Source organism: Clinocottus analis, unplaced genomic scaffold (assembly GCF_023055335.1).
Source record: "Clinocottus analis isolate CAN_PGR_092001 unplaced genomic scaffold, fCliAna1.0.p SCAF_13, whole genome shotgun sequence".
In the NCBI taxonomy this organism is placed as follows: Eukaryota; Metazoa; Chordata; class Actinopteri; order Perciformes; family Cottidae; genus Clinocottus; species Clinocottus analis.
Window position 1 is genome coordinate 12227387 of NW_027175854.1, and position 15114 is coordinate 12242500.

General features: G+C 43.1%; 1 protein-coding gene across 3 annotated transcripts in view; it reads left to right on the plus strand.

Annotated features, from left to right (window-relative positions):
- The window catches only part of ythdc2 (YTH domain containing 2), a 34207-nt gene that overhangs the window by 17753 nt on the left and 1340 nt on the right, over positions 1–15114 (plus strand). For 2 of the 3 annotated variants that reach the window (XM_068574488.1, XM_068574489.1), the window contains exons 23-31: positions 508–634; positions 1193–1398; positions 2108–2297; positions 2775–2863; positions 5049–5168; positions 5881–6032; positions 7196–7370; positions 8194–8397; positions 8521–8703. In XM_068574488.1, coding sequence (XP_068430589.1) covers positions 508–634; positions 1193–1398; positions 2108–2297; positions 2775–2863; positions 5049–5168; positions 5881–6032; positions 7196–7370; positions 8194–8397; positions 8521–8703 — 1446 coding nt within the window. The remainder of the gene's footprint in view (positions 1–507; positions 635–1192; positions 1399–2107; positions 2298–2774; positions 2864–5048; positions 5169–5880; positions 6033–7195; positions 7371–8193; positions 8398–8520; positions 8704–15114) is intronic. The other variant, XM_068574490.1, reaches the window with a different exon arrangement.

Below are 15114 nucleotides of genomic sequence, written 5' to 3' on the forward strand. Positions count from 1 at the left end.
ACTATACAATAAAGCCTGCATGGGGGCAATATATCATTACAATCGAGTAATTGTTTTAGAATTGCTTGTGACAGCCCTCTTGTCCACCATTCACAAAATCCTTCTGTGCACTGTTGATAAATTGTTTTAACTTTTTAAGTATAAAATGAATGCAATTGGCACAAATGTAAACCTGCGTGTTGGCATGGATGACTCACGCATACACACCCACACACACACTCTCTCTTTGCGCTCTTGGTGTTTCACATGATATACAGTATGATGATTAGAAAAAGTTAAATCAGGGGAAAATGCACTTGTGCTCTGAGTTATAAAATGTAAGACCACTGTCTCCAAAAAAATGTGACAAAATGTTTGCAGTCTGGATCCCTACAACAGAAAGGCATTGGTTTAAAAAAAATATTTCAAGTCCTGACAATTTATCATGATGCCCACATAAAGTCATATTCCCCAGCTGAATGGAATTTTTCGGATGTTTAACTTTATGTTTGTCCCGTGTGTTGATAGGCATGGCAGAAGGCCCGCAGTGAAGGCTGGGAGAGATCCTTCTGTGAGAAGAACTTCCTATCCCAGGCCACTATGGACATGATACTTGGCATGAGGACACAGCTGCTGGGACAGCTCAGAGCCATTGGTTCGTTCCACTTTTATTTTTGTTTCATACTCCATACTCACCTATGTGTGTGGTTTGACCATCGATTGTGTGTCTATATTGCTTGGTACAGTAAAGCATGTGGCCGGCTACAGGGACTTTATGTTGCATTCAAGTTCACCTCGTAAACTCAAGCTTTTGTCCTAACATCTGATTTTTGTTGTTTAAATTCTCTATGAATGAAATACATAACTTAAATGTTACCACATGGCCTGTATGGACCGTTCCTAAAACAAGCAAGCTTGTAACCACGTGGTCTCTCTTTTTAAATATTACCACTGATCTGTTGATCTTTATGAAACAAGACTTCATTCTCTAACTATACTATTGATCCAAAACCAATAGTGACATTTCATTTGCAAGTTCGAACTGATTGAAGAATTGTTAGCCCCTACTCACAGTAAGTGAGTCCTGTCATATAAAAGTACAAACATAAAAGTCTGTATTGGCTAAAACTCATGTATGAAGGACTTGATCAGGAAGAAAACACATTTATTATTAAAGTAGTTTTTGTTGAATTCAAACGGCCGTCTTTCTCAGGTTTCGTACGAGCCCGTGGGGGCAGTGACATCCGGGATGTGAATCTGAACTCTGAGAACTGGGCTGTGGTGAAGGCAGCACTGGTGGCTGGCATGTATCCAAACCTGGTACACATCAACCAGGAGACCTCCCTGTTCTCCAGTAACCGAGAGAAGAAGGTCCACTTTCATCCCACATCTATCCTGAGCCAGTCCCAGTTCAAGGAGGTAGGAAAACAAATTATTGAATTTATATGGAATTCTGTCTTTACATGGTCATCTTGTGGTCTGTCTCATCACTAGGAGGATCTTACCTCACCTTTTTATCTACTGATAGTATCCTTGACTAATTATTACACACATTATCAACATGTGTAAAATATTTTTTCCCAAACGGTTTTGTGTAATGCTGTAATCACACTAAAGGCACCACGATTTTTCACATTGTGTTTATCGCGTCAGTTTACTCGCTCGATGATAAAAGGGTGTTTGCACCAAACAAAGGACACTTGGCTTATCTCTGTTGCTTCTCTCCGTGAAAAGAGTTATCTTATCTGCTATCGACCATGGAAGAAATAACCACTATTTCTGCGTTATGCTTGTTGTGAAAGTCTTAACACCGTTGGAACATCAAACATCCACGTGTTTGGGTTCATAACACCATCTGTAAATTCACACAGCTTGGTGAATTTCACCGACTCCTACAGGAACTGCGTCTGGTTTATTGCCGTAAAACTAGTCACCGTTTCCACGATCCACCATGGAAATAACCACCAGTTCTGCTTCTTACTGTGTGTGTGTGTGTGTGTGTGTGTGTGTGTGTGTGTGTGTGTGTGTGTGTGTGTGTGTGTGTGTGTGTGTGTGTGTGTGTGTGTGTGTGTGTGTGTGTGTGTGTGTGTGTGTGTGTGTGTGTGTGTGTGTGTGTGTGTGTGTCTAGAACAGCACAGCTAAATCCGCCCAAGCCCTTCCCACAGACTGGTTGATCTACGACGAGATGAGCCGAGGCCACAGGATGGCCAGTGTCCGCTGTTGCTCCATGATGACTGCCATCACTGTGGCCATATTTGGAGGGTGTGCCAAACTTCCTAGCTCTGCCCTGCAGGAACCTGCTGCACAGAAAGCTACTGGTAAACAAACAAACGTCATGACTTTTTTCTTTATGAATATTCTTTTAAGTCTCTGTCAGTCAAAATATGTATAATACTGTAAAAATTTCAATACTGTAAAGTACAGTATTGAAATACACTTAAGTCACCTTAACACCTTTTAGTCTAAGCCAGGGAGCTGTTTCTGTTTTAATCAAAGCTTCCGATTTCTTTTACCAATGACTGCTGATTTCTTTCTTGTCATTCAACTGTTGCTTAAAGGGATCATTTGTCTGTTTCAGTTTCAGCGCTTTGTTCTCTATCTACTAAAACTCAATAACATACATTAGTAGAAATCTTCTTCAAGATATTGGCATCAAAGATCATTCAGACAATCATCTTCCTTGTATTTGTATGCATACTTTGCCAATAAAGCTTGTTCTGATCCTGAGCGTTTTATGTTGATTTAGAAGCCTGCATGTGCAGATTCAGTCTTTGTCTCCATGCTCTTTCTTTCAGACAGTCCGGGTGACATCAGTGACAGTGAGACAGAGGACCTAGCCGAGATGAGGATAGATGACTGGCTCATCTTTCAATTGGACAAGGAGGTAAGGGACGATTGCCTTCGACATTGAACGTTCCACCTTTTTCTTAGTTAATGAATGGTGATGTGATTTTTCTTCATACGACAACTTTTGCATTGTGTTCTATTTCAGTGGTCTAAAACCTTTTGGTTTGTCGCCTCTCAAAACAAATCAATGTCTACTTTGTGCCTCAGCAGTGAAATTCAAAAGCTGTAAATGTAAATACTTTGACGCCAGTTTTAGGAAATAGGAAATGGAAATGTTTTGACTGAGCTCAACCTTCCATTACACACAGGATCCCAAGATGGTTATTGCAAGTGTTGAGAATCTATTTGACTCTGCTCTCGGTTGTTTTTTATTCTGTTTATCAGTAGCAGCTGGTAATGACATCTCTGATCTGCCTCAAGGGTCTATTCTTAGCCCATTTCACTTTCTATCTACTGTAAATGCTATCGAAGGGCCTTCAAATTCTTATGTGTGGACAGCACTTAGCCGTACTCGTCTGCTGACCTCAGCAGACAAACTAGCCCAATTGACTGCCTTGAGATGAAAGGCTGGATGTTCCGAGATAGAAAGAGGAAACAGAAATGTTGAGAGTGCACAAAGAACTCCGCAGCAGTCTCTGGAAGCTGTAATCCTTAACTTCATCGGTAGAAAAGGCCTGGAGCCGACTAATTGATTTGCAGCTTTTAATTGTGTAAAACAGACCAACATTTCAACACTTGACACAGGGACGCTTCAGTTGGTAGACCGCATGCGTGCTGCTGCACTTGATTTCACATAACTTAAAGTTATCAAATTATCAGCATGCCTATGTTTTTCTTGGTGGTTTGCTGTCCTCGAGCTAAGAGGCAACTGGTTCAGCTGCACACTGCTAAAGCTTGTGTTGAGAACCCTCTTAATCTAAGAATTTAGGTGTCTCATTTTAATATTTTTTTCTGTAAAAACTTCAATCATGCTTTCTCTAGAAACATATTTCATAATTTGACTACAGAATGAATAGTCTAACCTGTGGAAACATACAGGAACCTGTATGTTTTCTGTCTTTGCCCCAACATTTAAGAGTAGTTTACTTCTGAACTTGTGATCATCCAAATCAATTTAGCTTTAGAACAAAATATTTGAAAAAAGCAGACACAGATAAAGACATTTGCATAGTGTTTCATTTAATTCCATACTTTGTTGACCCCTGCCAACCACACTAAAGTTGAACAAATCATCAATGTGTACCCTATGAATCTGGTGGATTGCACGCTTTCAAAAACCTGACCATTAATTTATAACAAACACATTTGTATTTCTATTGGAGCACATACAATAACGTTTGCCTTGCTTATATTTAAGAATGATTCAGTACATTTAAATGTTAAGTGGACTCTACTTGTATACCTCTTTTCTAGTCCTCCGAACACTTAAAGCTCTTAACACTACATGTCATCATTCAACCATTCACACACTGATTTGAGGGGCTACCATGCTAGGTTCCGCCTGACCATCAGCTTAACATTCATACACATTCACACACTGCAGGTACAGCTTGCTAGAGCAATCTGGAGTTAAATGTCTCGTCCAAGGACACATCGACTTGAACTAGCGGAGCCGGGAATCGAACCGTCGATCCTCTGATTGAAGGATGACACAGTGCGACAGTCGCCCCCAAAGCCATGGATCCACCTTTAATCAATTCCTCGTTTAGATTAATTTTCCAGATAATTTCGTTTTTGTGAGTTTGTATTGTCAGTAAATTCTACTTAATGTAGAATGATAAAATACATTTAAATTTAAAAATAAATTACATTTTTTCCCCCCAGCTCCTAAAGTCTATGTTGACGTGTCCTTGGGCAAAACAATTTACTCCACTGAATCCCATGTGACTGACTGAATGTAGTGTAAAGCCTTTTGAGTGGTCTGAAGACAAGAAAGTACTGTAACACTACTCTGTTACCACCGTGGGTCTCCCACTGCACAATAAGGGCAACACACTAATATAGCGGTTCACATTGTTTTTATTAAACTGAAATCTGTCCAGGCTGCTTGGGCATGCACTCTCCTGCCGTGCCTCTGAGACATCTGTATAAAGTAGGCAATATTGATATTGGTTTCACTTTCTCCGCTGTTGCTTTTTGTTTGTTTTCCGCCCTGCCTCTTTGTACTAAATTGGTTCCTTTTTACTTGCCATTTCATCTCATGTTATGTATCATGATTTCAGGCTGCAGGACTAGTGTTTGAACTGAGGCAGAAGTGGCAAAATTTGTTCATCAAAAGGATCCGTTGTCCTTCGAAGCCTTGGTCTCAACAAGACGACGCCATCATCCGGACCCTGGTTTCTGTATGTTACATTCTCTTTCCTTCCTCTTACTTTCACTTAACGACACCAATGTAGACCAATGCTAGTGTATGTAGGTGTAACATATATTGTATGAGCAGCCTCAGACAAGTTGTCGTCCTCTTATTTTAGCGTATTGTGGCTGTTTACAGTTGTAATAGTCATTACATTTGAGAATATCTATCTAGCATTGGACCCTAGTTCAAACTCTGATCTCCATGCCCTTTGCAAAGCCAAAATTACATGGAGTTACATAATTCACTTGTTTGACGATTGAGAGTCAATCTATCGATGGATAGCTCATGTTGACTTGACATGTTAGCGTGTGCACTTCATTCATGAGGTGGGGTGTCTTGATCTCCATCTTTATTTAAAAAATAACTGATATGTGCATATAATGCCTTTGGCTCTGGTATTTGCAGTATGGGAACTAGGGTACAGGTAAATGACTGGAGCTTAAACTGAATGGGTCGTCCCTCAATCAGAAGAACTGGGGTTCAATCTCCATGTCTATGTGTCCTTGGGCAAGACACCTAACCCCAAATTGCTCCCAAAGCCTCTGCCATCAGTGTATGAATAGGTATGAATGCTTAGTGTGTGCATGTGTGAGTGAGTGAGTGAGTGTGACTGACATGTAATGTAAAAAGTGCTTTGAGTGGGCGAAGACGAGAAAAGCAAGTTAAGTTAATTTACCAGTTACCATGATGTTCTTCAGGTGCTTGCAGCAGAGGAGCAGGGAGCAGGTCTGCAGCAGCCCACAGGAATCGGCCAGCGGCCCCGGCCCATGTCATCAGAGGATGGGCCCCAGGCTTCAATGAAAAGCTCCAAGACCAACCCCCAACTACCCTCTAACACCAACAATGACAAGTATGAAGGATGTGATGTATAGTGGTCTTTAAAGATATTTACATGCTACTGTCCTCCCTGGCAGTGCTGTAAAAAGAGCAGAAAAAACAGAGATAAGACCACACACATTCTCACATTCTGAAGCAATTCTGCATTGCCTCTCCATTGACTCAGAAAGCAGAGTTTTCCTGTACTAGGATGCCTTGCAACTTCTGGCACCCAGAGGTTCCCTGCAGATCATGTCCTCTTTCTTGGCGAACGCAGCCGCAGCCTTATCCTCTGTCTGCTGCATTATTTTTGGCTGTATACTGTGGCTCAATTAAATATGTTTGAACATCTGAGTCAGTCAAAACACAAATGCTTTTTTTCCTGTCGAGAATCCAAGCTAAGAGAACAAGGGAGTTCTGTTTCTGAGCTCCATCGAGAGCACGCCCCCCGACTACCCAGAGGCGGAGACTAGAAATCCAAGCAGCCTGTAGTTCCTTTTTGCATCTAATTGCATCAAAGTCACGTCAAATAACTACCATAAAATGCCCACGTACCTTTTCCTTTTTAGAGTAAAGGTCTGATCTGAGGTCTCTATACTCTTAATACCACCTGTGGTTACGATCCCCCAATCTGCACCTCATCAACTTTTTTCGTTAACCTCTCTACAAAGCAGCCCGCCATGTCTCTACACCCCTTCTCCACAGCTGATGCACAATTGCCGAGATCTGACAAGTTCGGCAGATGGTGGCACTAAGAGATGAAAGTCAGTGGTAAAAAGGTTGAGGAAGAAATGAGCTATTCTGCTGCTCAGAACCTATTCAGACACAGAGCCTCACATGAGGTCTGAGGAGGGCCATGAACACCTGCTCCAAGACTTTCATGTTGTTAGATGTGATTTTTATTAAGGGAGGCTGCCTGGAAAAAAATCTATAGAAGCAAATTGGAATTAATCAGACCAGAACAGGAAGACATCTTATGATACAACATATACAGTATAAAACTGTAGAAATCCAAAATAAATGTTGCGCTCTAATACAAGCCTGTTTTCATATGATGGCTCTATCGCTCTTTGTGTTTTAGCTTAATAAACAGGTGTTTGATAATAATTATTCATTATTATAGTTATATTTTAACAATATTAATAATAATTAATATTTTGCTTTCATATTTACATTCTATTTTACCAATTTCATCAGGTCTCGTAGGATGCCAGCAACCTGGAGCCTTCTACAGGGGAAAGCCCACCACAGAGAGGAGGCCTCACTGCCTATCAAGCAGCTTTCTGAGGAGCCTCACTCCTCCAGTAGCTCTTCCTGCTCTGTGACCTTGGACAGTCCCTCTTACAGCCCCTGTTCTTCCTCCTCAGGAAAGGTATTGTGTGTGAGTGTGTGAGTGAGTGAGTTTACCAACAATCATGAAAGTTTGGTCTCCTTTAGAAGTGGAGCATCTGCAGATTAATTCCATACCTGAAGTTAGGCACAATTGGAGAAGAATGAATCCCTGTTTTTTTGTGATGTGTTTTTCTTTTATGTTGTTCATTCTGTACACATGACCTTTGTTTACAGAATTATCAACATAACAGAGAAAAACTAATGGCAGGGGCCCATCAGGACTCTAACATTCATGCCCAGTCAACATGGACTAACGAAGCCAGGGTTTAAACTGGTGATCTTATGATTGATGACCCCAGCACAATATCCCCAACACATGGGAACACATGCTGATGTGAAATCAGTGGTTACCCTTTACTAAGGGTTTGTCTGCTGCTACACGGTTCGCCCCAGCACAATAACCATTCAACCTGTACTTTAAACTCTGCCGCTTTCACTTCACCTTCTTCTGTGCTCCATTGCTTCAAGACCTAAGCATCAGGTGACTTTTTTATTGGAGCTCATCTGCTTAACTTCAACATTATCAACATGATCAGCATCTCCCTAAACTGAAAACATCGGTTTGTTGTCAGCTGAGTAAACGACCCTCATTGTGCTTGTCCATTTAAAGTAAGCATTATCATGGAATATTCTGAACTCACCACTTCATAAACCACTTGATGATGTTGTGGTGAATCTTTTGTAGGGCATCTCGTATCACCCGTAGAGTCTTCAGTTTTCGATGGACATTTTTATTTTTGTAGGACCTGTCTCATCGATAAATCATTCTTTGTCAACTTAGCTATGCTGTTGTTTTCTTCCAGCAGAGGCCACCGTCTCCCCAGCTGGCCTCATCTTCAGTGCGGTACTTCATCATGAAGAGCAGCAATGTGAGGAATATAGACATTTCTCAGCAGAAAGGTATCTGGTCCACCACACCAAGCAATGAGACCAAACTCGCCAAGGCCTTCCTGGAGAATAGCGCAATCATCCTCATCTTCTCTGTTCAGGGCTCTGGGCACTTTCAGGTAACAGTCTGACCAATGCTGCATGTAGTTCAGTTTCTATTATCAGAGTTCAATCTTAATCCCACTGTCAATATAGATCTTCAAAAAAAAAAACAGTAGCGCTTCTTTTTGTCTTTTTCATAGGGCTACGCCCGCATGACATCAGTCATTAGTCAGGAGAGCTGCCAGGACTGGGGCTTCATGGGACTCGGAGGGGTATTCAGCGTAGAGTGGATCCACAAGGAGAGTCTTCCCTTCCAGTGCTCCCAACACATCCTCAACCCGTGGAACGACAACAAGAAGGTCCAGATCAGCAGAGACGGACAGGTGAGAGGACAGTGCTACTGCATCTAGATACAAGATCAACTTTATGTCTGTCACAAAGCATCAGATCCAATTAACATTGCACATTTACAATCACACACACATACAGTGGTCCCTTGTTTATCGCGGGGGATACGTTCCAAAAATAACCCTCGATAGACAAAATCCGTGAAGAAGTCAGCTTTGTTTTTTAACATTATTATTCATGTTTTAAGGCCGTAAAACCCCTAACCACACACATTTATACACTTTTCTCAGACAGGCATTAACATTTTCTCACATTTCTCTCTTATTTAAACACTCTCAACGTTTCACGGATTTAAAAAAATAAGCCTGAACATGTTTAACAAATTTAATTTTAATGATCAATCTACGAGGTCCTCTGACCGTGCCTCTTTGTCCGGGAGCCGCTCCGCTGACTTTTTATCCGGACGTATTCTGTACTGTACAGGAGACACTGCACGGAGGAGATTGATTGACAAGGGTGTACAGTACAGCCCCTTAGCTTAATGAGGGCGCAGAACGCAATGCGCGTTCATACTGTACGCAGTAAAAAAAAAAACAACAAAAAAAAAATCTGCGAGTCCGCGAAAGGTGAACCGCTTCATAGCGAGGGACGACTGTATTTAGAATAGGACTTAAACTCTCAACACTACACTTATATAGTATAAACGTAGTAGTGTCGACCTTGTAGTGAGCAGGTTTTGCCATGTAATGAGTGCGCATGCGCGAGTGTTCAGACTTGAAGTTATACAGAGTAAATGGTTAACCTTACACCTTGGTCTCTGGTCCATTCTTTGCAATAAAAGTACAATAGAGTACAAGACGTGGCCGTGTCTACTACCGAACACTTTACGAAGTACACTAGAATAAAGTGCACTATCACACAGCACTAACATATGTAGTGCACTGTGTCGCTGATAAGCGCTGTATCAAATGGAACACTCACGTTATCCAATTGGCGGAAGTGACGGACGCAAATCTGTTCGCAGCACCCGCGAAAATTAAGCCTGAAGTGACGTCCCCAAATCTGCTCGCGATACCCGCGAAACTAAAACTGACAAAATGAACGCACTTCTTACCCTAGTTTTGTCCCTTGTGTTCGCCTTTCTCCAACCTACGTGGAAACTGCGACACCTCCACAATCGCGGCAGGAGGATATAAATAAATTAATAAAAAGCTGGCGAAATGGCTCCTCTTCCGCTACGTAGCCAAGATGGCGTCCGTTCAGTGCGAGTAGTGTCCATCGCTTTACACTACATTTTTTGACCGTTTGCAGTGCGCCATCCGGGTACTTTCAGTGCACTGAATTCTGCTGGTTTTGTCAGTGTGGCGCACTAAGCACTGAAAGTCAGTGCTCGAAGTGCGCAAGTGCGCGGTAGTAGACACGGCCATGGTGTCAGAAGTCGTCGTCCCCGCCTGAGATGATTGCAACTATGCAACGCGAGTGACCGGAATGTTCCGGGCAGTTGGACTATGTGAAGAAAAAAAATAACTTTTGATTTCGCCAGTGAGCTAGCAGAAGCTAACGTGGAGCTATGTTGATACTACTGTAAGCTTTTGTATGAAATCTATGTTCAAGTGTGTTTTCGGGGGTTTTATTTTGAAAGGGGAAACGGAAGCAGAGAGGTTGAGAAATGTTTTGTGGTAAAAGAGGAAAAAGACAAGAATAAAGAAGTGGCCGATTTGGCTGAACGACCGATCCTCGTGTTCGTATTTCACATTATAGGAACTAGATAAACCCTCGGCTACACTACGTTTTGAGAGGAACGTTCAAAGGTAAACCAGGATAGATTCTCTTTTTTCAATAAGTCCGCCAGAAGCTTTTGACTTTGGATACTATAGTAGTTGGCCTAATTGGATCCGACGTTTTGAAAGATTCCGCTTAGCTGCAGGACTCAATACGAAGTCTGAAGAGTATCAAGTTAACTCGCTAGTTTACATCATGGGAAACATGACGGCCGATGTTCTTAACACGTTCGCGCTGTCGGAAGAGTACAAGATAAAATACAGCTAGCTTTTGATAAACATTTAATATCCAAGCATAATGTGATCTACGAAAGAGCTAAATTCAACTAACGTTGCCAGGAGCCTGGTGAGACTGTTGAAGCATTTATTACTGCTATGCATAAACTGGCTGAGCATTGCCAGTATGGAATTCTCCGAGATGAGATGATCAGAGACCGCCTTGTCGTAGGTATCAGAGACCATGGACTTTCAGAGAAGTTACAGCTAGATTCTGAGTTGACTCTCGTGAAAGCTATCACAAAAATCCGTCAAAGTGAGGAGATTAAAAAGCAACACCCTGCATTAAGACGGAGTAGCATGGATAGCACGGATGCAAACATGGATGCAGTTCGATTCAAGTTCAAACAGAAATACTCTCCACATGTAAAAAGTGGTTTTAAACCAAAGGACAGAACAGTGCAAAACTATGCAAATACTGGATGTGGCAGATGTGGAAAAACACATGAAAACACACTGAATGCATGTACCGCGCGCACTGCTGAGTGCAAGAAATGTAAGAAAAGGTGACATTTCGCAGCTGTCTGCAAAACTAAAATGAGAGTAGAGGAAATCAAGGAAAGTGACTTCAATAAAAGTGTGGAGACATTGTTCCTGGGTACAGTGGATGGTACGAAATCCAACACCTTCTGGAAGAAGTCGGTCTCAGTGAATGGTCTTCAGATGACGTTCAAGTTGGACACGGGTGCTGCAGTGACAGCTATCCCGGCACATTTGTAATCGCAAAGGCGACATGGAAAGCTGTTACCGATGACACAAAGACTGTGTGGACCAAGTTACACTCCCATAAAGGCGAAGGGACATTTTACTGCAGATATTAGCCACAATGGATCTGTAGTGAAGCAGCAGGTGTATGTTGTGCCAGGCTTAGTGACACTTTTGCTTGGCTTACCGGCCAAGCAAAAGTGTCCTCTGCCTGCTCAGCCCAGTGCAAGCCATCACAACAGCTGAGGTAAGCTACAAATAGCAATATCGTAGAGTTTTCAGTGGCTTAGGTAAACTAAAGGGAGAATACAAAATTAAATTAAAAGAAAATGCCACTCCCTTTGCCCTCTCTGTGCCACGTCGTGTACCATTGCCCTTAAGAGGAAAAGTTCAAGAAGAGCTAAAAAGGATGGAGGAAATGGGTGTCATTTCACCCATGGAGGAAGCTACAGAGTGGTGTTCTGGAATGGTTGTGGTACCAAAACCTAATGGAAAAATTAGAATATGTGTCGACCTAACCCGCCTGAACGAAAATGTGTGCAGGGAGCGACATATTCTTCCAGCCGTCGACGAGACGCTAGCCGGAGCTAGGATTTTTTTCCAAACTAGATGCCACTGCGGGTTTTTGGCAGGTGCCTTTGCACAAAGACTCAGCTCCACTCACTACCTTCATCACACCAATAGGCCGTTATTGTTTTAATCGGCTTCCCTTTGGAATATCATCCGCACCGGAACACTTTCAGAAGCGAATGACACAGATGCTTGACGGCCTGGAGGGAACTTTGTGTCATGCAGATGACATCCTGGTGTACGGTGCTACGCCCAAAGAGCATGATGACAGAGTGCATCAAGTATTGCAAAGACTGCAGCAGCGAGGCTTGACTCTGAATGACAAATGTCAGTTTGCAGTAAAGCAGGTCAAATTTCTCGGACACATTGTCAGTTCATACGAGCAGATCCCGAGAAGATCAGGGCGATTAGAGAGATGCCGCCACCCAAAGATGTGGCCGACATAAAACGCTTCATGGGGATGGTCAACTATGTGGGAAAGTTTTACCCTAATCTCGCAGAGCTCACGGCGCCAATCAGAGACCTCCTGAAAGCCACATGTGGATGTGGGGAGCAGCGCAGAAGTCTGCCTTTTAAAAAGGTGAAAGACGAGCTCAGCCCATCTACTGTCCTTGCCCAGTACGGTCCAGAGAAACAGACCAGAGTTTCAGCTGATGCATCCTCTTATGGATTAGGAGCGGTCATGTCTCAGCTTCAAGAATCTGGAGACTGGAGGCCAGTGACTTTCATATCTCGCAGCATGACTGAAACAGAGCGCAGATATGCCCAAATTGAAAAGGAGGCCCTTGCTGTCACCTGGGCTTGCTTCACTTTGTGATGCGAACCGACGACAAACCATTAATCAGTCTTCTAAGCTCAAGGCTGCTAGATGACGTCCCGCCTTGTATTATGCGCTTCAGATTGAGACTCATGCCTTTTTCCTACCCAATTGTACATGTACCAGGGAAAAATCTTATTACAGCTGACGCTCTATCAAGAGCTCCGCTCCTGTGTACTGCAACAGAGGAAGACCTTGCCCTCCAGAATGACGTGACCGCTCAGATCAATGAGGTAATTCAGCAACTCCCAGCCTCACCTGAGAAGTTGCTACAAATACGAAGAGCACAAGATGCAGATCCTGTGTGTAAGCAGCTGTCCTCCCTGAGCCACACAGGGTGGGAAAGAAACAGTTCTGCGCCACAGCTAAAGCCTTTTTGGCAATACAGACACGACCTGTTGATGGTGGATGGCCTGTTGATAAAAGGAAGGAGAATACTGATTCCAGCTGGCATGCAACAGGACATCTTGGACAAAATACACCAGGGCCACCAAGGCATGGTGAAATGCATGGCCAGGGCCCATGAAGCAGTGTGGTGGCCTGGGCTGACAGAGAGAAGAATCAGAGAGAAGGTATATCAGTGTGAAATTTGTGCTAAAGAGAGTCAAAATGCCACAGAACCTCTGATGACCACACCCTTGCCATTACGCCCATGGGAGAGGCTAGCAGCTGACTTGTTTGAGTGGAAGAAGGGTCAGTATTTAGTCGTCATTGATTACTACCGCCGTTACATTGAGGTTGCCGAGCTCACAAGCACTTCAGCAACAGCTGTGATTAAGAAAGTAAAAGCCATCTTTAGCCGCCATGGTGTTCCAGATACACTTGTCACAGACAACGGACCGCAGTTTGCTGCCGCAGAGTTCGCAGTGTTTGATAAGGACTACAACTTTCAACATGTTACCAGTAGCCCCTGTTACTCACAAAGCAATGGGGAAGCTGAACGTGCAGTGAAGACTGTGAAATCCTTGTTGCAGAAGAATGAGGACCCTCACAAAGCGCTTATGGCGTACAGAGCAACTCCTTTTGCACATTGAGTATCACCAGCGTAGCTCCTGATGGGGCGCAACATCCAAACACCTCTTCCAGTCTGTCCAAGCATGCTCAAACCAGCATGGCCGGACTTGAGAGCTTTTGAGTCGAAAGACCAGGAGCTTAAGAGACAACAGGCTGAAGGATACAACAGACGACACAGAGCACGGGAGACACCACCACTCCAGCCAGGTCAGAGAGTTTGGATACGGAATGTACCACACACAGGAGTTGTCTCTGGTTCAGCAGGGACACCACATTCATACGTGATCCAAACCTCGACAGGCAGTCACCGAAGAAACCATTCTCATTTGAGAGTGGTGCCTTTACCGTCTGGAAGCCAGCCCCACTCTGCCATACACACCAGGGTTGGCAGAGAAGTCTAACCTGTGAAAAGACTGAATTTGTAGTTTAGTGTTGTAGGTTTACATGGAGCAGAATAACCTCCAAACCACAACAGAGAGGATGAGGCAGTGCACCCTGCCGCTCAGTTAGGTTATGTACTGTGTTGATATGTTAAAAAAAAAAAAGAAAAAGGAAAGTGTGATGTGAAATGTGTGTCTAGATATGAGAGTTAAAGAAAATAAGAAGTTCATTTAACTAGTTTACCTATGCTCATATTTACAGATGTTAAAGGTGCTAGCTATCCGCCTTGTTGGTAAAATCAGCATTAGGCATTATTAATATATGATTTGAGTTTTCTGTAAAGATCCTGAAAGTATCAGTTTAAAAGGGGGAGATGTAGTGAGCAGGTTTTGCCATGTAATAAGTGCGCATGCGCGAGTGTTCAGACTTGAAGTTATACCGAGTAAACGGTCAACCTTACACCTTGGTCTCTGGTCCATTCTTTGTACTATAAGTACAATAGAGTACAAGACAGACCTGATTGCAGTAACTGTTAGGGCTGGTGAGAGGGCTGAAAGAGGTCCTGCTTGATCAGAGTGACTTTCTTGATTACTGACATTGTACAGCTCTTTGAGGTGGACCTAATTATGCTATTTCATAGTCTGTTCCACTACATAATGCAAGCCATAACACTGGGCCAACATGACTCATGTGAGGCCTCCCAGTGGCAACCTGCTCCCAACAGAGAACAAGGTGATCCTCCACACACTGTAAAACCTTGTTTTACAGTGGAACACCTATATATTCTCACAGCAGACCAACTGCAGGCACCAAAGTCCTGGAGGGCCTCACCTCTCCAAACTGTTGATGCCATGTCTCAACCCTGGATGTGCTTCTGCATCACCGTAACCTAAACCTCTCAC